Below are 24,126 nucleotides of genomic sequence, written 5' to 3'. Positions count from 1 at the left end.
CAGAACTGGGGAGACCTGGATTCTAACCCCCATGCTGCCCCCTAGTTTAAGATGGTCGCACTCTCCCAGTTAAATTTAAGTCACGGGGTTTTCGTGAAGATAAAATGGAGGAAGAGAGAACCATGTACGATGCCCTGAACTCCTTGGAGAAAGGGTGGGGCAAAAATGAAATAGACCTATCTATATTACTTCAGAAATATTTTTATTTTTCTACTAAACTGCTCAGGAAACCAGAAGTTCAGGAAGTTCAGGAAACCAGAAGTTTGCATTTGAGCAGAAGGAAGTGATCTCAGGAAGAGGAGAAAAGAGTTTAATAATACTTATAGATAGGAAGGCATGGATACTGAATTATCTGAATAAACATTAGTAATGAAGATAAAAAGTCTTCCTAATAAAGAGTATATCTTAAGCCCACTTGTACTTTTCTCAAAGGAAAATTATAAATACTTTGATTACTATAAAGCCCCTTTCCCCTTTAAAGTGAAACTTAAATATTTACAGTTTAATTAAAATACAGAAATTCCGGCAGACTCCAGAAACAATTATTAGAAGAGAATATGACATGTATAGCAATCACTGGAGACCATTCTTGATGTTGCATTACTGCCATCTACTGCTCAGAGCCATGTCATCTGAGAGCTACTGTTAAACTTGCCTCCCTTTCCAAGCTGAATAATCTTGCTTAAATGTCACATATGCCAGTTGCTTCTAATTTCAACAGAAACCAAACTTTTCTCTGGGGGTTTAGGGGTCAAGGGATAAAGAATGTGTTTACAGTACTTTGGAGAACCATACTTCATGGAGATCAGGGATGGTCTGGAGACTGAAAATGTGCTGTTGGTGTACAGGACCGTACCTTCCACGCTCTTCTCATGTGAATTCCCCTTCCCTTCCAGGATTTGCTGTTAACACACTCGAGTATTAGTTCTGCACCTGGGTTCAACCATAGTTAAAGCTAGCCAAGATTGTCCCCAAACCATAATTTGAAATCGTCGGTCTGCAAACGATTATTCTGTATAGTCCTGCAGTGCATTCCTAAGCGGGGTGAAACCCATCTAAGTCTGTTCAAGTCAATGGACTTAAAAAAGTGTAACCTCTGCTTAGGACTGTGCTGCTGGTAAACTCTAACTCTGTGTTAACACCTGCGCAGACATAATTCCAATTTAGGATTAAAGCAAGCTATGGAAGGGAAGGAGAAATGTGCATGCAGGCAGGGAGAAGAGAGTAGATGAGCCTGTGAATCTGAAGAACACATGTAAAGTCCAGGGGCACCTTAAAGACTAACAAAGGTTTATTCAAGGTATGAGCTTTCGTGTGCGTGCACACTTCCTCAGAGACACTGGAATGGAAGGTAAGGTTCCAATTTATAGACAGGGACTTAACAGCAAATTAACATGTAACATGATGATGTTTAAGATACATGCAAAGTGAAAACTAAATAACAAGTTTTTTATTTATTTATTTTTAGTTTATGCATCTGAAGAAGTCTGCACGCACACGAAAGTTCATACCTTGAATATACCTTTGTTGGTCTTAAAGGTGCCCCACTGGACTCTTAATTTGTTCTACTGCTTCAGACTAACACAGCTGACCATCTGGATCTATCTGTGACTCGGAAGTAAGCTATGTTGAATTTTCGTAACAGATTGCTACTCTATTAATATTCCTCTCTTTACATAGAATCATAGAGTTGGAAGGGACATTCAGGGTCATATAGTCCAACCCCCTGCACAATGGAGGAAATTCACAAATACCTTCCCCCACCCACCCCAGTGACCCCTTCTCTATGCCCAGAAGATGGCAAAAAACAAACAAACCCTATCCAAGGAATAGTTCAGAACTTAACATGATTTGTTTTTAAACAGTAATCTGGATGAAATTTTAAATCGAAGTAGTATTAACTTGCTATATAGATTTTTAACCAACACAACATATTAAAGGACACCCATTGAGGTTCTCTCTCTCAAAAAGTACAACCCACTTTGTGAAGACTTAGATAATGTTATGTACTAAACATGACTGCTGCAGCAGTAAATAATCTTGAAATAACTTCCAAGGCAGGTTTCAAAAACACAGAAGCACCTGGCATAACCTCAAGGTGGCAAGAACCATTAACAGGTGTGGATGAGAGGAACTTGTGTTCTACTACCGCTCTAGACGGTTGCGCAAGCACAGTCCCATATATAGGACTCCACAGAGCCTACAAAGAAGAACTGATTTCTTTTAGCTGTCCAGAATGATCAAATCAAAGACTGAACATACATATGTGCAGAATGTGGGTCACAGTTGGAAAGAAATGCATTTCTAAAAGCCGTCAAAGGCCACAGTCACACCCACTCATGCAGAAGACTGTAGATGTGTCCAGAATCCATGCCAGCTGTGGACTATAAAGAGGAGGGAAGAGGCAGAGTGCTAGACTGCCATTGGGTTTACAGGTAACCAAGGGCATGGCAGGCTATGCTGGTCAGCAGAAATGCTGCACTGTATGGAGAAGTACTTAGCATTGAACTGGGATATGGGATACTCAAGTCTGAATCCCTGCTCTGCCATGAAAATCACTAGGTGCTCGTAGTCAGTTGTTCTCTCTCTGCCTGAGCTACCTCACAGGCTTGTTGTGGGTACAAAATGGGGGGGCTAAAACCACATCCACCACCCCTGAGCTCATTGGAAGAAGAGAAGGATAAAAATGGACAGACACTGTTGCACCTGCCCAGCACTCTCCAGCAGCCAGTATGATGATATCATCAAATCACACGGATTGTTGGAGGAGATGATGAAGAGATTAGATTTATAGCCCATCCTTCACTACCCGAAGGAGTCTCAGAGCATCTTACAATCCCTTTCCCTTTCCCTCCCCACAACAGACACCCTGTGAGGTAGGTAAAGATGAGAGAGTTCTCCAGGGAACTGCCCTTGAGAGAACAGCTCTGAAAGAATTTATGACTGACCCAAGGTCACACCAGCAGCTGCATGTGGAGGTGTGGGGAATCAAACAGTTCTCCCAGATTAGAGTTCACGCTCCTAACCAGCACACCAAACTGGAGACCCTTGTGTGCTGCAGCCACAGTGTCAGCAGTACACTGCCTGGTCTATTCCAACTCCCTAGCCTCCCTAGCCTCCCCAACCTTGCCACTCAGCACTTGTGACCTGGCTGCACCATCTGGCCACAAACACATGGCTGCCACACAGCTCAAGGCCCTTGGCTCACCCCTGCCAGGCAACCAGAGGCCCCAAGCCCTTGGAGGGCAGACATTTCTCCTCCCAGCAGCAACCTCTGCAAAGGAGATGGGCTTATTCATATATCCAGGGCTTTTTTTGTAGAAAAAGCCCAGCTGGAACTCATTAGCATAATAGGCCACACCCCTGACCGCACAGTTTATTAGCATCTTAGGCCACACTCTCATGTTACCAGAAGTGTGGTCATCCAGCCACACCCACTTTTTGCTTCTTATTCTGTTTACCTTGTTTGTTGTCAAAACACAGGGCTTTTTTTGTAGCGGGAACTTCTTTGCATGTTAGGCCACACACCCCTAATGTAGCCAATCCTAATGAGTTTCTGCTGCTGGGTGTGGCCTATTATGCTAATGAGTTCCTGCTGGACGTGGCCAACTCGGGAGCCAGCCGGAACTCCATTCCTGCCCAAAAATAGCCCTGCATATTCCAAAATTATTCCAGCAGAGAAATGCGTTGAAAGACAACAGGATAAAAACAGAGGAAGGAAAATAAACTTGATGTTCAACATTTTGCCCAAGGAAAATTTTTAAAAGAGCATTAACATAAATAACATTTAATCTATAGATTCAGAAATCCATTTTCTTCATGAAGCTGTACTTCTCCAAAGGGTTGCTAAAAGGGCAAGAGCTTTTGGGTGCTTATAAAAGGATGATACTTTAAAAACAAAACAAAAAAAAGAAATTTTGTGCCCCTTCAGATTTGGAAAGAGTAATAATAATTTGGGCAGAATATTTTTTTAAAAATTACATTTGTATGACTCCCTGTCCCTGCCCAATTAAGATGATTAGTGTTACAAAACCTATTAAGCAACTCCACAGTCTTGGTCCCATGCATTTCCTTGTGAGTTAGTGTTATCAGTCATTCTTTGCACATAACAAAGCTGGGTGTGAGTTAGTGTTATCAGTCATTCTTTGCACTCAGATACATAACAAAAGCTGGGTTGCAAGCAGATATGTCATTGTAGCAACAAGGTCTGCAGCTGAGAGACTCATTGAGTCTCATGTGAGAACAGACTCAATGCCCACACAAACGGCATATGTTCAGGTGTCTGTACAGGGTTCCTGATCATGAATACAGAGCCCACAAGATTGCTGGATCCATCCTCATAGCAGATGGAATATGCATGGCCGGGGGTAGGTCTCCGTGGTAGACAATGCTTCCCACCCAGTATGCATTCAATCTCCATGCTTAGCACATCTACAAGGGCCTCTTAATTCACAAGATCTGTGTAGACCTCCTCCCTCCCACAATAACTTACATGTGTCCACCTGCCTTGGTTTCTCTCTCATTTGCTCAACACAAGACATTGCCCAGGTCTCACATATGTGAGATGTTAAGGTCCGTTCTAAACACAGGGCCTTTTCAACCTCAATGTCACTAGGGGAAGTACTTGTAAAGAGGGGCCCCTATTAGTGTTCCCTCTAAGCTGAGTTAGTGTGAGCTAGCTCACAGTTTTTTAGCCTCTGGCTCACACATTTTTGCCTTAGCTCAGGAAGGATGGCTCCAGAGCAGACTAATGTATGCAGTAGCTACATCACTCACTCAAAACTTTAATGCCAGTTGCTCACAAAGCAGAATTTTTGCTCACAAGACTCCACAGCTTAAAGCGAACATTGGCCCCCATGTATTCTTTGACAAGGTAATTCTGGAGTTCATCTGAGGACTGTTTCATTCAAGTGTTTCACTGTATAACAAAGTCAAACTTTTCCACCTCAGAATCAAAATATGCAAATTGTGCAAGTCACCTTTGTCATAACTATAGCTGAGTGAATTCAATCCATTTTCTCTTGACACCAGCAATCACAAAACAAAAACACATTCTCTCTCCAAAAAAACTAATCCTGAAAGGCTAAGACAGCTTATCAAGAAAGCCATTTCACATTTGAGACCAAGAAGAAATTTCTATCAGAAAGGGTTTTCTTGCCCATCCTCTAGCAAGTTTAACATTGGTTCAGAAAAACACATGGTGACCTCTCCATACTCCTCTCCTGGTCTCTCCTCTTTCTATATTATACATAATTTTATTTTCAGGCAAAATGGTGCCAAAGAAAATGGAACCAGCATGATTAGATACACAAATGCAGTGCAACCAGTGGAGAGTAATTTGTTATTGTATTAATCGATTCAATTTCGGCAGAATGTTCCCTTTGGAATACCTTCAGAGAAACAAAACAGGCAGCAAACACAAGGATTTAACTACACAGAAATCCACTGATTGTCTCTTGGATATTCATAAGTTACAGGACGCCTTCCACCTTTAGATTTCATTTCAGTTGTAATAAGAAGGCATAAATAATTGAGAGACATGCAATAAATTATTCAGGTGAGTGCACAGTTTCCAAGGAATCCTAGCATGAGTCGGGATTAATGGTATAATGCAAGTCAGAGGCAGAAGTTGTGCTGACACCCCACTATTACCACATGCAGGAACGGTGCTGGGTGCTTGGCGCTTCTCAGCATGCACCTTCCACCAAGGGGACATATTAACACTTCTTGAATATTTATGGAGTTGAAGTCCCTATTGCCTGCTGTGTACTTCTGTTGCTTGGTTGTGCATGCCTATAGAACAGTAAGATTTAACTCAAAAGCTTCTTTTTATGCAACTGATTGGGACTTTCGTTACCCAAAGATGATAACAATGTCTTCCCAGTGACCACTATTCTCAATAGCACACTGATACTGAACCATCATAACTAATAAATAATACAGATATAGACTAATTGGAGAAATGCCCTTTTTAAAAAGAGGGAGGGAACTCTCAGGACTTAGAGGCAATAGTGATGAGACAAGTTTGTTTTGGAAGCCTCTACTTAATATAAAGAAGACAAATAGCTTATCTATACTACAAACTCAGATCCATCTTAAATTGGTTTGTCATGTCTCCCCACAACAAAGAATTCTGGGAATTGTAGTTTGTTAACTGTGTCATCCTAAGCAGAGTTACTGCTTAGGGCGGCACTGTAAGAGTGCAAAAAATGTTAGGTATTCCTACTCATGTCTCAGAACTACAGCTTCATGGAGAGAATAAATAAGTTTTAAATAAGCTTAAATCTGGGTGTAGTTCTTCGGCTTGATTTCACAGTGACACAGGAAGAAGTCACTGAGAGCTGATTCTACATTTCTTATACCGAAGGTTGTATGAGTATGCTTAATATCTGGGATTGTACCAAGAACACAATCCATATAATATCTTGTATTAGGACCAACCCAATGACTGATAACCAGAACCGTATTGGTGGTGGTGGTTGTAGTAGTAGTATTTATTAAATGTATTACTCATCCAGTCCTCTGGGCGATGTACAATATGAATACAAACATATACTAGATAAAACAATTAAAACCAGACAGCACATTTTAAAGCAGATGGTGAACAAATTAATCCCATTTCAGACTACCGGCTGCTTCGTGGGCAGGGGGGAAGAGGTAAAACAAAGGTAGAGAGTGTAAGAGGGTGCCAGCCAAGATGAAACCATCACTGTCCTCAACCAAAAACATCAGGTTAGATGATCCTTTAAAAAAAATGGTTTTAAAAGACTTTTAGGAGGGAGAATGCAATAAGGCTCTAATGTGCAGCACTTAGTGATCTGGGCAGACCAGGAGCCAGGAGCCATAATGGGCCCTCTGCCCCCCAAGGGAGGCAAAGGAAGAGGAGAGGGTCCTGCAGAACTTGGGCCATCTGCTCATGGTGGTGGCTACTCCTGACACCCACCTGCCTGTTCACCAGTGGCAGCTGCTCCTTGCACTTGCCTGGCTGTTTGTCTGAGGTGGGCAGCAGCAACAGCTCCTCCTTGGGCCAGCCCACCTGTTCATAGCACCCACCCATCTTTGTTTTTAGTGGGCAGAGGGGAAATAGCAGCTCCTTGCACCTGCCTGTCTTGGAGCAGCTGCAGAGGCCACCTCTTGCTTGGGGCAGGCCTTGGCGACAGGGGGAGCAATTCTGGGGGGCCCTCCTGGACTTTTGCCCAGGACCCCAGAATCATTAAGACTGTCCCTGGCCCTGGCCTGGTAGCTGCATGCTTACTATTTGCAGAGTACCAGTGTAGTTCATTTGACAAAACTTGCAAAGAAAGGTCCAGAGAAGCCAGAAATGCGGATTTAACTAATGTGTCAAAAACATGCCTTCACACTTAAGTAATGCATAGGCTGCATACAATATGCACAATTCAGAGGGGGAAACCTCTGGTTTCTCCATACCAGTGTATAGCACAGATTCCTGGGCAATGTCCAAGCACTGTGAAATGGAAGAAAGCAAAATGTCATGTGACTGTGCAGCAATAAAAGTCTCCCAAAGAGCTGCTCAGCATCTACTTCCCACCCCATACTGGCTGCCTGACTGGAAGTCCATCAGGGGTCAGACCACCTGCAGTTACCTTTTAGCTGTTCTGCCTGAATTGACAATCAGCCAGCAAGTAGCAGCTGGTGAGATCTCTTAAACCAGCCCTCATTCTGTGCTGTCCAGTAGCTAAAGAGGAAGGAAACTCAGCAATAGGAAGTACTGGGAAAGCACAAAAAGAAAATAGGAAAGCAGGAGACCAATAGAATTAGCAAGCATAGAGATTTCAGAGTCATATAGCTGATGCCTCTTTGTCCTCTGATCACCAGCAACTCTCCAACCCTCTTCACCCAACGTCTGTGGTTAACTATATATGTAGCTTTAAATGCAACATATCTATGCACTGAAAAAACAATGTTACACCTTATAAACTCCATTTTTATTTGAAGAGATGCTTCATGGCAATAGCTCTAACCAATCAGAGACAACATGGATAAAGCTCTGCATCTAACAAGAACATAATCTACTAAAGAACATAGCCACAGAAACATACACTCATACCACACACATAGATTATCCCATGAATACCTTTCATATCTATAATCTTATTTAACTGATGAGATTGAAGTCCTTAAATGTTCAGTTCTTTTTCATATAAGATAAATATTAATGTAACAATGTTACTCTAGGCAGAGTTAAATCCTTTTAAGTCTATTGACTTAAATTGAGTTATGCCCTTCTAAACCAATCAAAAATTATACTGTAAAGGAAACACTTCTCCACTCAAAGAGCAGTTGGCTTGTGGAACATGGTGATGGCCACTAGTCTAGTTGGCTTTAAAATGTGATTAGACAAATTCCCTGATGGCCAATCCATCAGTAGCTATTAGCAATGAGGATTATATGTTCAGAGATAACTACTCTGGGAATACCAATGCTGGGATATCTGGGGAGAGGCAAGAACAGGGGTGGGTGTGGACTTCATGACAAACTTACAGGCCTTCTGGGAGCATCTAGAAGAAAAGAAGAGCCCTGTTGGATCAAACCAATTGTTCCCTCTTGTCCAACATCCTGTTTCACACAGCTGCCAACCAAGTTGCCCTGGAGGGCCAACAACAGATGGCGTATACTAGACGTCCACTATGTAAAACAGGATGCCTGACTTGAAGGACCACTGGTCCAATCTGGCACAGCTGATCTACAGTCAGGCAACAAAGCACTGGGCAACAGATCAAAATGGGGATCTAAAGCTATGCCCTAGACTATTAGTTATTAAAATTCCAATGTTACATATGATGTTACTTTCCTGCATCGAATAACTAAGCACATTTTCAAGAGGACAGGTCAGAAGCCAGAGGAGTTTAGTGAGAGTAGCAGGCTTGGCAGAGCGTGGCACCAGTGGCCCTGTGCCTGCTTCATCACACAGTAAACCCATGCAGACACTGAATACTGCTGGAAGAGGCAAAGAAAACATAAGAAGACATGGCTCTGCATTTCAGCAGCCGGCAAGCACAAGTGATTCTAAGCAGAAGCAGCTTACCCTAGCATTGCTGGGAACTGAGCAGCAAAACGCTTTATGACCTACAGCTATTCTAAGGTTTGTCAGTGCTGGTTTGAAACTAATTTTGCTAACCGAGACAGCCTTGGCTGAAAATAGAGATGTTAAGAGAAATGTTAAAATGCTTGTCATATTAGCACAGACACGGACTGTTCATACCTTCTGCTATATTCATAGTTAGACTCCTATTTTCCCTAAATTTCATTCATGTCTGCTGTAAATAATGATGACAGAGTGTTAAAGGATCCACTGTCAAATGTGCAGCTGAGGTTAAATAACAGTTCTGGCAAATGCTGTTGCAGCACCTCAGTTGCTTTACTGTGGTGTGAGTGATACACTGGCTCCCCCAAGTGCCTCACCGCTCAATTGCAAGTGCAGGGCTAAAGGAACTGGGCTTCAGGACAGGTAGAATTCCTGAAGTACCATAAAGGACTTCCTGTACAACAAAAGAAGGATTTAGAAGGCACAGCATTTTTTTAAAAAAACAAGAAAATGTATTTGAAATTATGGATCCAACTGACTCTGTAATTCTTTATTGCTAGCCAAGTCTTATTCCAGCTAAAATGTTCAGCAATGGGATTTTCCCTTGCTTTTGTTGGCTGCAGTAGTTGCTACCTGCCAATCAAAGGTTTGCTCTAATGTGTTGTTAGGTACAGGCTGGAAGACACCCAAAATTGAATTCGAAAAAAGATAAATTTTAACTTTCCTGGGCATGATCAGGCTGAAGCAGCAAAGGACTAAACAGAAGGAACAAAAGTGTTTGAGAATAGAAGAAAGTGATGGAAAAAGCCGGAATAAACTAGAGGGCCTTTTGTCAATATTCAGTCAACATCAGCCCAAGCAAAAACAGGTTAAATGTTAGGTGGAGACAAACATCACTGTGTTGTGATCCATCATTTCCCTATGAAGACACCTTAAAGACCGTAAACAACAAATCAGACAGACAAGCAGACTACTTACAACTGTTCTTCGTCTTTTGCTTTTTTGTCTGAAACCAAGTAGACAGTTCCAAAGCTTCCCCGGCCGAGTTTCTGCTGAACAGTGTATCTTCCAGCAATCAATGCCTTTGAGCAGGTGGAAATGGATGTGAAAGAGGAGCCATGCGTGACAACTTCCTGGAATCTCAACATTGCTCCATGCAGCACAGCTTTCTATTATATCTATATATTGAAGACCAAAGGCTCCTTTAATCCCAAAGCAACGACAAAAAGAGAGGGAGGGAAACAAAAGTTACAAATCTTTAAAATACTGTTTGTGTCAGTTTAAAGGAGAACTTCCTAGGATACAGTATCAATATTATCAAACATTTCTCTAAATGAGTTAGAATCCTTCCCTGAGTGGAAAACCCAACACGCATCTCATGCATAACTTTCGGCAATGGCTGGTGGTAGCAGAGTTCAGAAGCTGGTCTTGGAAAATATACAGCAGATATCTGGCTCTCTCTTACCCCTCATTTCAATTGTAGGTTACAGGCTATTATTTGTTGTGGAACATGTGAGTTTGTAGCAAACGGCAACACAGATGACAACCTCATGCAGTCGCAAAGACTCAGCTTTTAGTAACAACAAACTGAAGAATTGGGGTATATTTTATATGACAAATTAATAAAGTGTTCTGATTCAAGACTGACAACAAAATTACAGGATTTTTAAAAAATGGTCTTTACTTGATATGCACTGAAATGCTAAATTTCAAAGCAATGTGACACCATAGATACTTTTCACAACGTGGAGCTTGTCTTACACAGTTAACAATACCAGCATGAGTTTGTTCTGGTTTGTACCTAAATTGCAGATCCACAGTAACTATTTGTAGTGTTGCAATATAAACAATCCTTTAACATGCAGTATTTAATGTTCTGGTATATATGTGTGTATGGCTGTAGTTCCTCATACATTTGTTTTCTCAGATACTAAAGGCAGGAACAATCATTAACTGAATATTATATAACAGCAGCAACATATACAGCACTTTAAAGTTTCACAAGCCTTTGGGGGCTTATAAACTATCTTTTGATATCTGAGGAAGACAACAATTGTGACAATACTCAGAAGATTTCTGTCTGTTTCCTTTCCTTGGTGTACCTTAACAGCAGACCAAAGAGGGACAATTTCTTCTCAGGTACACCTCTGCTATGTCCTGAGTTTCTACCACTGCCACACATATTGCTGATTTATTTGATACAGTTTTAACCCATACTTCCTCAAAGAAGCTAATGATGGTGTACATTATTCTCCATAGTATTCTCACAACAACTCTGTGAGGTAGGCTAGGCTGAGAGAGAATGAATGGCCCAAGTTTAAACAGCAAGTTTCATGGCAGAATGGGAATTGACAACAAAATTACAGGATTTTTAAAAAATGGTCTTTACTTGATATGCACTGAAATGCTAAATTTCAAAGCAATGTGACACCATAGATACTTTTCACAACGTGGAGCTTGTCTTACACAGTTAACAATACCAGCATGAGTTTGTTCTGGTTTGTACCTAAATTGCAGATCCACAGTAACTATTTATAGTGCTGCAATATAAACAATCCTCTAACATGCAGTATTTAATGTTCTGGTATATTAACATACATGTGTGTATGGCTGTAGTTCCTCATGCATTTGTTTTCTCAGATACTAAAGGCAGGCACAATCATTAACTGAATTTTATATAACAGCAGCAACATATATAGCACTTTAAAGTTTCACAAGCCTTTAGGGGCTTATAAACTATCTTTTGATATCTGAGGAAGACAACAATTGTGACAATACTCAGAAGATTTCTGTCTGTTTCCTTTCCTTGGTGTACCTTAACAGCAGACCAAAGAGGGGCAATTTCTTCTCAGGTATACCTCTGCTATGTCCTGAGTTTCTACCACTGGCCACACATATTGCTGATTTATTTGATACAGTTTTAACCCATCCTTCCTCAAAGAAGCTAATGATGGTGTACATTATTCTCCATAGTATTCTCACAACAACTCTGTGAGGTAGGCTAGGCTGAGAGAGAATGAATGGCCCAAGTTTAAACAGCAAGTTTCATGGCAGAATGGGAATTTGAACCCAGACCTCTCGGGCTATAATCCCAAAAATATTTCCCTAGGTGTAAGCCCAATTGAAAAACATGGTACTTACTTCTGAGTAGACCAATTTAGAATTGCTACCCCATGACCCTAGCCCAACACTCTAACCACTCCACCACGCTGACTCTCATGAAGCTAGACAGTCAAGAATTTTATTTTTTTTAATTATTTATTTTTTAATGCTGGTAGAATGTTTTTCTTTGTTAAATGATGTTGTTTGATAAGCAAACACTCATCATCATCATCATCATCATCATCATCATATTAGATTTTGAATCGCCCAACCCCGCAAGTGGGCTCTGGGTGATTTACAGCACTAAAACAGATAAAATACAACCAGTATGATAAAATTACAGTGCACTAATAAAACAATCAATCCAGATGGTGATCAATCCTTTTTGCCAGTAGCCATGCTCTCTGTGCAGCAGGGTGGGGAAGCAAATGCAAGGCCAAAAGTAAAAAAGGAGGGTGCCAGTTTTAACCGTTGCTGCCCTCAACCAAAAGCCTGGTGGAACATCTCTGCCTTACAGGCCCTGCGGAATTGCATCAGATCCCACAGGGCCCCGATGTTATTTGGCAGAGAGTTCCACCAGGTCAGGGCCAGGACCAAAAAGGCCCTGGCTGAGGACAGCCAGACGTCCCTAGGGCCAGGGATCAACAGTAAGTTGTTATCAGCTGATCTCAGTGCTCTTCTGGGGACATATTGGAGGAGGCGGTCCTGAAGGTACGAGAGTCCCTGACCGCTCAAGGCCTGAAAAGTCAACACTAATACCTTGAACCTGACTCGGTACTACACCGATAACCAGTGTAGCTGGTGCAGCACAGTTTGTATATGTGCTGTCTGTGGCGTTCCTGCCAGGACTCATGCCGCCGCATTCTGAACCAGTTGGAGCTTCTGGGTCAGTCCCAAGGGCAGGCCAGTGTACAGCAAGTTAAAGTAGTCCAGACTGGAGGTGACCATTGCATGGATTACTGTGGCCAGGTCAGGGGCGACAGGAAAGGAGCCAGCGAGCTGTGCCTGACGTAGGTGGTAAAATGCCAGTCTGGCAGTATTGGTGACTTGCGCCTCCATAGACAGGGAAGCATCCAAGGTCACACCCAGGCTCCTGACAGAGTGCATTGGTGTTAATGGCACCCCATCAAAGGCTGGAAGCTGAAACCCCAGTCCTGGATCCCTCCCCCCTAGCCACAGAACCTCTGTCTTCCCCGGATTCAGTCTCAGCCTGCTCTTCCTTAACCATCCTGCCACAGCCTCCAAACCCTTCATTTTAAAGCTGTAGAATGCCTATGCTTAAACAGTAGCTTTCTTCATATGCATCAACTGAGGCCTATGAATACGTAATTTGTAACAATAACACCATGTGTGTGAAACTGTTCTGACACCCAGCTGGCTGAGATACTGACACATCCTGTGCCAAGAACTTGTACTTGGCCGTGTGATTTCCTAATGAAGTACAGCCAAACTTCTAATTACTGAAAGTGATATTCACAATAGAACAAATGAACTGTAATCTTGGCTTCAAAAAGAAAACACTTTAAATGTGACAGAATATGAGCATCTTTCCAATTCCCTGCCCTCCTACAACAGAAAGGAATAACAAAAATAATCATAGTGTATTAAGGCTACCAGCTATGAAAACTCCTGTGTCTATAATTCTCAGTTTGCCTAATGAAGCCAAGGAGGCTGTAATAAAGTCTACAAAACAAAAATATCTGCTAATATTTTTTGCAGACTTCTTTTGTGAATCATCCGTATGTTATGCAGTTTCTCATATAGACTTTTACGTAGCCTATGCCATCTGCAGGGATAGATCTCTGCTGAACTATTTTACAGCGTAAATACTTGAATTACAAGAAGGTAACATATGTGAAATCTTGAATAGTCTGAATAAGTGCTACACAAACATTATAGTTACATAGGCATAGGTTAGCATTTATGTGTAGTACATACCTGTGGTCCCATAGTTTGGGCTAATTATCTTAACATTATTTTTGATCACAGAGATCTTCCCACCTGGTCTTCAGATACACCCTCAACTGAACTTCATTAGGTTCATGTCAGTTCACTGAGAACACATTCTGTCAGCTTCCCACCTCTGTCATGAAACTGGGCATGCATCTAACCATTCTAAAATAATGTTGGTAGTGATAATTTCAAAAGCAATAATAATTAAAAACTGGGCATACTTATGGGGATTATTGGTATAACAGCATCTCCAGTCACATTTTGAATGACAATATGGACAATCCATTGGCTGGTATGATGAAGGTATTCCATGACTGCAGTACAAGGGAAAGTGTTGGAGATAATTTAATAAACAGCTTTCCGTTTTTAAGAGTGTCTTCCACTCATCAAGTCGGTGTTTAGGATGCACAAATCTCTCCTCAGAGTTTATTTTCTCTGGAAACTGTATGCCTTATAAGTAAAATACAAGTTAAATTGCCCATATAAATAGACACCACCATTGTCACAACCACTGCTATGGACTGGAAAGGACTCAATGAAAGGACGGGGGGGGACACTCTTTAAGCCCCACTTTAGCCCCCGTGACCAAAGCCTCTTCAAAGGGTAACCCATAAGTTTTAAAGTATTTAACTAGTCAGTAACTTAACTTAGAACATCATTTTTAACCCCACTCTTCGTCCAAGAAGGGCAGCGTTCCACGTCTCTCCCCTCTCGTCCATTTTATCCATCGGTGACTGGCTCAAGGTTACGCATGGAGGGATAAGAACCGGGTTTGGCTAAAACCCACACAGGCTGTCAATATGCAACACTCAAAGGATGGATGCTTTTCTATTTACCTTGCCCATCTACTCAGCCAAGATGTGAGGTGGGGGGGGGATTTTCCCGCCCCTCTCTCAGCCGCCCCTCTCTCAGCCACCCCTTTTGCTCCGGTAGAGCTACCAGCCACTCCGACTCGCACGGTTAAATCACTCCCTCTTTTTGCTATGTTTGGTTCCTGTTGCCAGGAGACGGCGCTGTGCATGACGGGAACACAGTCTCCCGCGTGCGGGTGGAGCCAGAGAGGAAGGGGCGGGGAATAGCTGGGGGAGGGAACGCGGCCGCCCCGTGGTGACGTGTCCTGAATTGCTCCGCCCCTTCCTCTAGTCCTACCGCGTGCCCCGCGTTCCAGCCTTCCGGCGGGGGTCTATTAAAAGAACGCTCCTCACGCAGGTAACGTCGCGCCGCCCAAGCCAGTGTCCGCCTCCCCTCCCCCACCTCAAGGCGAGGTGGCCAAATGGACGAAGGAGGTGGCCCCGCCCGCTTTCGGTGCTCTGCCTGCTCGGGCTGATAAGCGGAAGTGCCCGGCAGCCAGGAAGTGGGCCGGAGGAGTGCAAGAGCCGCTTATAGTTGCAGAAGTGCAATTGGTCTTGCTGCCTCTCTCGCTGCACTGCCTGCAAGTTAGCTGTTAAGGGGCGTAGGAGCTCTGCCAGGGAGAAAGGGAGGCAAACCAAACAGGAGGAACTAACTCCTGGAGTAAGGGCCATATTTCTAAAACTGCAGACAGAATGGTGTAAGAATTGTTCAGCGTCACACAAACAAATCCCTTTGGTAGATTCAGGTGGGTAGCAGTGTTCCCTCTAAGCTGAGTTAGTCTGAGTTAGCTCACAGTTTTTTAGCCTCCGGCTCACACATTTTTGTCTTAGCTCAGGAAGAATGGCTCGAGAGCAAACTAATTTATGCAGTAGCCAAACTACCTGCTCACAACTTTAATGGCAGTAGCTCACAAAGTAGAATTTTTGCTCACAGGACTCCATAGCTTAGAGGGAACATTGGTGGATGGCCGTGTTGGTCTGAAGCAATAGAACGAAGTTTGAGTCCAGTGGCACCTTGAAGACCAACAAAGCTCAATTCTGGGTATAAGCTTCCGTGTGAATGCACACGTTTTCAGATAGTGCTAACTAGACCGATATTTTCTCGTTTTAACTGCTTTTAGCTATCATTGCTTATATAACTACTTTTAATTGTTGGATGTGTTCTGTTGTTGTTATTTGCCCTGAGCCTGCTTGTGGGAAGGGCGGGATATAAACCGAACAAATAAATAAATGCATTGAAGCAGACGTCCTCAGCCCTTACATGTTGCTACTTATATGTAAGTTTTGAGGCAGTCTGTTTCAGTGTGTCGAGCCACAGCCTCCCAGACTAGCAAGCAGTGCTCAGACTCATGGGTCCCTGAGGTTAAATGCGCACAAGACCAAAACCTTTTTTTAAAAATGCACACAGGTTTATTGAACAAACAAAGTTAGGGATACTGCCAGGTGACACAGTCTCTAGGATCAAATAGCAAAGAACACAATAAAAGCTAACTTTTCTTCCTGATGCTTCAGTACCTGACATTAACTGGTGCATCATTCTCAATCGCTCAATCCAGGCTAGAAGTTTATGCGTCTGTACCATGGGATCTAAAGTTAAATCACAAACATCTGCAAGCTGAAACAGCCCCAATTAGCATTTGTTTTAACCCGTAGTGAAACTAGGGTGCTTTGCCTCACACAATGTATCTGAAGAAGTGTGGATGCACACCAAAGCTTATACCCAGAATTAACCTTTGTTGGTCTTAAAGGTGCTACTGGACTCCCAACTGTGTTCTATCCCTTTGGTAGCTGTGTGAGGGGCAGAAATCCAGCAGACAGTGTTTTCTTCATCAAGGCATCACCACTGCAAAGGAAAGCCAGTGGTTAAAATGTTGGAGTAGGAGACGGACTTTCTAGGTGAGCCACCCACACACTGTGCCTCACAGGACTGTTGTGAAAATAAAATGGACGAGACAAGAATTAAGGGTCAATTCACACAGCCATTTCTGAAGACCCCCAGATGATGACTGTCACCATTGCCACAAAGTCAGTGTGGTGTGCTGGTTAAACTGTGTCAGACTAGGATCTGGGGGACCCAGGGTTTTATCCCCATTCTGCCGTGGTAGCTTCTTGGTGCTTGCCAGAGAGCCAGCTTGGTGTAGTGGTTAAGAGTGGTGGATTCTGATCTGAGTTTTGATTCCCCACTCCTCCACATAAAGCCAGCCGGGTGACCTCAGAACTCTCTCAGCCCCACCTACCTCACAGTGTGTCTGTTGTGGGGAGAGGAAGGGAAGGTAATTATAAGCCACCCTGAGACAACTTTGGGTAGAGTCTAAAACCAACTCTTTCTTCTTGATAACTTGGGCCGGTCACACAGCCTAACCTACCTCATAGGGTGGTTGTGAAGAAATGATACAGGAGAGGAGGAACCACGTACACTGCCCCAAGCGCCTTGGAAGAAGTGTAAGATAAAATATATGAAACAAATCTGGCTCCCAAATGTGTTTTATGGTCTGGCGCTGCAGCCCAGATGGATGGAGCTGTTTTTGGCTCCCCTGCCGTATGGGCTCCATGCTAGCTCTTCCAAAACATATCTGTGAGGAGGGTTTGTGAGAAATGTAATGTAAAAACTGAGGCCTGGAATCTGCCACACATACCTGTAGCAATATCCAGGAGCAGCTGGAAATATGGGCTGTGCCATACCTGTACTTCCTCACATTCCTCGAAGTTCTTGTGCACGCTCACAGCAGCATTAAGTCTTCTAGGATGCGGTTCAGATTTGCCATGAGTTCTTCCCACTGTCTCCATCTCCACACACGCAGGTACGTTTAGGACAGAGCTTCCCAAACTTATTTGGCCTACCGCCCCCTTTTCAGAAAAAAAACTACCCCCCTCCCCCCCAGAAATCTACCTTCAAGAAGTGGACAAAAAGATGCAGTGACAAATTTGCACGTGGTAAAGATGTTGTTGTAAAGAAAGGTGTTGTTGGCCTGAAGCCAGAGGCCAGCAGCAGCCACCACACACTAGCCGAGCAGCAACACCAGTCTTACAAGGGTTGGCTATGGGGACCCCTCTCCACCTCCCTCCCTGATCCCAGGGAAGACCAGGAGAAGGCAGGAAAAGGCTGCTTTAGATAAATTCTGGACTCTTCTTTCTTTATGCTTCCATCGCCCCCTTATTTTTATTCAGCGCCCCCCAGTTGCACCCAAGGCTCCTACCGCCCACCTGGATCATTCCAGCGCCCCCCAGGGGGTGGTATTACCCACTTTGGGAACCAGTGGTTTAGGAGAAGGGAGACCTCTAGGCCTTCTAATGTGCCCAAATGACATCATCAGGAACACAGCAGGGTCTTGATTCAGAATAGATTGAAAATTGTTTCAAATGTCTTGTAGAGATTCTTCAGACTAGTATGTTTTCATGAGCCTTATTCATAATCAGACAGGGTTGGGTGTACCCTTCCCACATACTAATTTGCTAATGTCAACACTGTAGAACTCCTTCATTGAAAGCCTGTGTGGTATAGTGGTTATAATGTTGGGTTAGGATCTGAGAGACCCAGGCTGGAGTCCCCACTGAGCCACTGAATCTTTCTGGGTTCCCTTGGGCCAGTCACACACTCTCAGCCTAACCTACCTCAAAGTCAGTAAATAAAATTATCCAGGTGATTGTAGTTGGCTTACTATAGAGAGTACTCATTTTGAACCCAAATATCTAGCACAGGCTGATAGAAATAGATCCCATAGAAATAGATCCCAACATGTTTTATAGTTTTGATTGTAGTTACTTTACTTGTGCTGTTTGTACTTTGCTTTTGAGGGTGATTTCCCCCTCCCCTATGTTTTAACAGGAGCATTTCACTCCACTGCTATGGGCATCCAGGGAATGATGAGCTATGTAGGGGAACACAAGCAATTCTTTGTTGACTTGCAGCTGAGGAACACAAAAGTAATAATTGATGGAAATAACCTATACCACCGACTTTACTTTGATGCAAGTCTGGACATTCGGCACGGTGGGGATTATGATTCTTTTACAAATATCACACACAAGTTTTTTGAAACATTGACTCTGTGTGACATCAGACCGTATGTTGTGCTAGACGGAGGAAGTGATGTCTCTGATAAGAAGTTCGCAACCTTAAAGGAAAGAGCACAGGAGAAGATCCAGTTGGCCTTTTCCATCTCTCGTGGCGGTGCTGGAAGCGTATTACCTTTGCTCATCCGAGAAGTATTTAAACAGATCTTAACCAGATTACAAGTACCTTTTGTCCAATCTTTTTCAGAAGCAGACAGGGACATTGTGTCATTAGCCAATCACTGGAATTGCCCTGTGTTGACTTTTGATAGTGACTTTTGTATTTTTGACCTAAAAGCAGGCTATTGTCCTCTGAATTACTTTCAGTGGAGAAACATTTGCACCTATGAAGAGTCACAAGACTGCTATATCCCAGCAAAGTGCTTCTCCTTAGAGAGATTTTGTAAGCATTTCGGCAATATGAGCAAAACTCTCCTACCGCTTTTTGCAGTGATGAGTGGCAACGATTATATTAACCTGCCTGCTATGGAAATGTTCTTCAGCAAGGTACGCCTTCCTGTTGGAAGCTATGGGAATAAATTTAAAAAGCACATCCGTATTCAGGGGCTTCTGAATTGGCTGTCTCGTTTTGCCGATCCCGCTGAGGCTATAGAAAATGTACTGAAATATCTTAGACAGCATGAGAAAGAGGAGACAAGACAGTTTCTCTGGGCTTCTATGGAGGAATATGAACCGTCCAATGTCAATCTGGAAGACTTTTTTCAGAACGGACGTTATGAATCAGAGGAAGCCAAGAAACAAGAATTACCTCTGTGGATTCTTAGTGCTTTCGCTAAGGGCCTTCTCGCACCGTTCATTAGTGATGTCCTGGTATTAAGAAGAGCAATTCTCCATGCTCAGGTTGAGAATATCCAAAGACCTAGCAGTCACGTTACAGCTCTGTCCATTCGACAGGTGATTTATGGGCTGCTACTGAATACTTCAGAAAGTTCGTTCTACACCTCTGCAAGGAAACATCCCATTTCTTCCACTCCCGCCCTTTGTGAATTTGACAGATTCCAAAAAGAACTCAGGAAATCATTTGTTTCAGCAGCGTCATTCTCAGGAAATTTTGCTCTGACTACGTTAAATGAGGTAAAAGTTCATGATGGCATATCATGAAAGTTTATTAGCAGGGCTATGTAGAATTCTACAGGAGCATTAAAAATGTAGATTCCTGATCAGATTTCATTAAAAAAAATCTAGCCTCCATCGCTGCAAAGATAAAGTGCATGGGCAATTGCTGGTGAAATCTCAGGGGCAGCTGAGTAGTTTTTCTAGTAGTCAGAGGCCAATGCATCAATTACCTCTATGTTCTTGGTCCTACCCATGACTGCCAGCATAAATTATGTAAAATAGGTGGTATGAATTTGCGTAATGCATAGAAAGTACTGAATTTAGTTTGCCTCTTACATAGTTGTGTATAAATGGGACTGGAAGGCCCTCTCTCCACTTGCTTAGAGCAGAGGGTTTTCAATCACTGGCTGTTGGGGGTGCCTGTTACCCCAGTGAATGACTATGGAAGGGGGTACACAGAGGGGCTGAAGCTCGGGGGACGCCCTGAGAGCCCCCCCACTGGGTTCCCTGGGCCCGCGCAGAAGCACTGCGGCTCGGAGGACGCCCGGAGAGCTCCACCGCCGACTTCCCCGGCCCCCGCCAAAGCCGTAAATAAGGGATCTGCGGGGGTGGGGGATCCCTCACTTCCTCCATCTCTTTGCCAACTTTCCCTCCTTTTCTTTCTTTCCCTTCTCTTCCTTCCTTCCTCTTTTCCTCCTTTCCTTCTCTTTCATTCCCTCCTTTCCTTCTCTCCTCTTCCTCTTTTCCTTCCCTTTCTTCCTTCTGTGGCTCAACTCTAGTGAGAAGGGGTTTAAACTTTAAACCCTTTCTCTCTTCGCCCCCCCCCTCGGCAGGCCAGCTCTTTTGCTTCCCCTTCTGACATCACTTCTGGTGATGTCAGGGGGCGTGGCATATGCTAATGGCCTAGTAGCTCATTAGCATACCATATGCTAATGAGCTCCTGCAGCTCTTTTTCTACAAAAAGACCCCTGCACACAGCTGAGATGTGCATATGAGTTGAATGGACATGTTTAGCCAGTGCAGACCTGCCCTATCCTATTGGCTCTAAACAGTGAGTATGGTCTTGAAAATTTTACCCACCAAAATGGAATCTTCCTCAACATTTCCACCACGGCTGTTGCTCTGTATTAGCAGTTTCAAAAACTGTTTGCCATTGGGGAACTCATTCGGATAGACAGCTGGTCAGTGTCTAGGACTAGATTGACCTCCACCCAATAACTGAATGTTACAAGCAGAGGTCTGTTGGAGAGATATTAAAATATATATACGTAGAATTTTTAGTAAGTAGGTCTTCGGGGTAATGGTCAGGTTTTATTAAAACAGGTTCTCTTGTCACAAAGAGGCAGCATTTTTTTAAAAAATGTATTTATTACATCTTAGGTGGCAATACAATGAACTGCTATTACAGGCCTGGCAGAAGTGTGTTCCAATGAAAATTCAGACCAGTTCATGTTGCTCCCAATATTTCAAAGACAGATATATTAAGACATTTCTATTTCTCTCTCCAGTCCTTTGGGGTTACTCGCCAAAAAAACAACAAAAAGAGGCAGCATGAAAGCTAGCAAAATGCTTATAGGGAAAATGTACTTTTCGCAAGTAGTATGACTCTAGGCAGACTCACTGGAAAGGGCAGGGTGTTATTTTATTGCGGGTTCACCCTAATTAAAAATTTCTGTTGGCATCAAGTCTCCTTATAAAAGTGTGCCACTTTTGTTTGCAGGTTCCCTTAGCAGACCGTCTGCAACTTTTGTTGGACACATTGGAAGTGACAGCCAGTGTCCTTGAGGCAGTTCCTGGTCAGTTGCAGCTCCCTGTGGCAGTGACCTGTTTCTGGATACGGTATTCAGAACCCAAAGTGAAGTTACAGCACATGAAGGCTTTACTACTTGGCATGGTATTTGGTGAATTACACAAAATACTGGAGAACCCAGGTAGGCCTTCGGAGTCCTGTAAGGCAATTTTGAACCCTACTAAAAATACTCTTTGGACTTGGAAGTTCCTTTCCATGCTTAGGTTTACGTTAGCAATCAACTTTTCATTTCAACTGATGACTGATCTATCCTAAAGCGGTTGATGTGGTATGATAGACATCTACAAGATACTTCGCAAAGAGGTTACATGAAAAAATGTATGATGTTCCTTACTTTCTATGCCTCATTGGCAACGTTCAAAACACTCAAAACTTTGTGTTCATTTTTGTTTAGAAGGTAATGGATCTTATAGCAGAAAGGTGGGTACAGCAAGGGTTCCTGTAGGTCCTTGAACCATGAAGTAGGTAAATTGCTGCCAGCTACATCTGGATAAAATGCATGAGAGATGAGGATTCCATTGAGTCATTCCTAAGGAATATTAAACTTTTTTCTAGGCATCCCTGCATACAATTCAGATCAGAATTTAAAGCACAAACTTAGTTGGTAGAAGTTACTGTTTGAAAGATGTGCCCCACAGATTTAACCCTTCTACGTGAATTCTTGCTTAACATCTTAGATCATTCAGAATTTTTTCCCCATTGTTATCTAGAGCCCGGGACTCTTCATGCAGAAGTCAATAAAATAGTGTACGACCAGTTCCGGAAATGGAAAGGCGAGAAATCACAAAAAGAACCACTGGAACTGGACACTGCACACATTTTCTGCCAGTGGCAGTGCTGCCTCCAAATGGCATTGTATCTCAACCAGCTGCTGTCTGCTCCTCTCCCTGAGCCAGATCTAACACGGTAAGAATGCTTCAGATGACAAGCCCATGTATACTCAGTAGGACTGATCTCTGAATAATCATGCACCAGATTAGGAAAGATGGGTACATAGAATCCCATACCTTTCAGTGCAATTTAAACATGCCTTACTTTCCTAGAAGTGTATTTAACCTATACTTTTGAGGTCTTCTTTTTTGTCTACACTGTACTTTCTGCACCTTCAAGATTTTGAGGGGGGGGGCACTTAATATTCTATCAAATACAGTACTGCTGGCATATTTCTTGAACCAGTTAAGATCATAATCAACTTGCAATCAGTGTTCCCTCTAAGCTGAGTTAATGTGAGCTAGCTCAGTTTTTTAGCCTCCGGCTCATACGTTTTTGTCTTAGCTCAGGAAGGGATGGCTCCAGAGCCAACTGCTTTATGCAGTAGCCAAATTGCTCGCTCACCACTTTAATGCCAGTAGCTCACAAAGTAGAATATTTGCTCACAAGACTCCACAGCTTAGAGGGAACATTGCTTGCAATACAAAGCTGCTGCAATGATGAAGTCACTTTTAGCCCAACACATCAGAACTGTTCAATCATCTCAGGGTGTTTGAATCTTTTTCTTGGCACAAGAACCCTGTGCCCTCTTGAGATTAAGGAAATCTGTCATCAAGTGAAGCTTCAATAAAATTTTCAGTTTGAAGTTACAAAGTCATATAACATGCCATTTGTAGAGCACTTTTAAAGCATTCACAGTACCTCATTAATTCGTACAACATTCTGGAAAATCGAGTACCTGTTTTGCATTGCAAAACTAAGAGATACAGGTTAGCCTAAAGCTACCTAGTGAAGTTCATGGATAAAGTTGGGACTTTCTGGTTCACTTTTGTTATACAATCTCTATCTCTCTTCAGTCCTAAAAACACTTACAAATCAAACGTTACTACAGTCAGAGGGAGAGATTTGTGTTCACTGCTGGAATTATATAATACCATCCAGGTAGAAAAATGCCAATCAAAGACTTTTATTGGCATATCACATCAAAACTGACAGGCAGGGAAATACAAAAATCATATGCACTTAATAATAGATTCCCTCCTCATGGAAGCCAAAAACAAAAATTTGGCCACCAATTCCATAGTCACTAAGGAGCGAGTAGAGAGTAAATAAGATGTCTTCCATTCATCAGGTTGATTTGCTAGGTTTCTCAATAAAGGCTTGAGATATAATGATCGAACATCACAATAAAAGATACAGCACAGAATGATATGCTCAAGACTCGATTTCATTAACACAAGGACATATTCTATCCACATATGGAGTCTTAGAGAACCTACCATCCAGTACAGCCAAAGGCAGCA

The 24,126-nt window shown here is 42.9% G+C and overlaps 3 protein-coding genes across 3 annotated transcripts in view; 1 reads left to right on the top strand and 2 right to left on the bottom strand.

Moving 5' to 3' along the window:
• The window catches only part of NEK11 (NIMA related kinase 11), a 116,944-nt gene extending 106,750 nt beyond the window's left edge, over positions 1–10,194 (bottom strand). Inside the window, exon 1 of the mRNA XM_015425829.1 lies at positions 10,025–10,194. Within this exon, the coding sequence (XP_015281315.1) occupies positions 10,025–10,194 (170 nt within the window). The remainder of the gene's footprint in view (positions 1–10,024) is intronic.
• Positions 10,195–18,798: 8,604 nt separating this feature from the next.
• On the top strand, positions 18,799–22,500 carry ASTE1 (asteroid homolog 1 (Drosophila)). Its single transcript, XM_015425828.1, has 3 exons — positions 18,799–20,100; positions 21,803–22,013; positions 22,448–22,500. Exons 1-3 carry the CDS (start codon positions 18,799–18,801, stop codon positions 22,498–22,500), a joined length of 1,566 nt encoding a protein of 521 aa, XP_015281314.1.
• Positions 22,501–22,602: 102 nt separating this feature from the next.
• The window catches only part of ATP2C1 (ATPase, Ca++ transporting, type 2C, member 1), a 71,574-nt gene continuing 70,050 nt past the window's right edge, over positions 22,603–24,126 (bottom strand). The window contains exon 29 of the mRNA XM_015425827.1: positions 22,603–22,790. Coding sequence (XP_015281313.1) covers positions 22,674–22,790 — 117 coding nt within the window. The 3' untranslated portion in view covers positions 22,603–22,673. The remainder of the gene's footprint in view (positions 22,791–24,126) is intronic.

The sequence above is a fragment of the Gekko japonicus genome, unplaced genomic scaffold (genome assembly GCF_001447785.1).
Source record: "Gekko japonicus isolate JY-2015 unplaced genomic scaffold, Gekko_japonicus_V1.1 scaffold2183, whole genome shotgun sequence".
NCBI classification, from domain to species: Eukaryota; Metazoa; Chordata; class Lepidosauria; order Squamata; family Gekkonidae; genus Gekko; species Gekko japonicus.
This window is presented reverse-complemented; position numbering and strand designations above follow the sequence as displayed.

Bases quoted from the DNA above. Each gene is read 5' to 3' on its own strand.
- ASTE1 (XM_015425828.1), top strand. From the start codon at position 18,799: ATGGGCATCCAGGGAATGATGAGCTATGTAGGGGAACACAAGCAATTC. The intron at 20,101-21,802 runs GTAAAAGTTCAT...TTTTGTTTGCAG, and splicing joins CTCTGACTACGTTAAATGAG to GTTCCCTTAGCAGACCGTCT. The intron at 22,014-22,447 runs GTAGGCCTTCGG...ACTTTTTTCTAG, and splicing joins CAAAATACTGGAGAACCCAG to GCATCCCTGCATACAATTCA.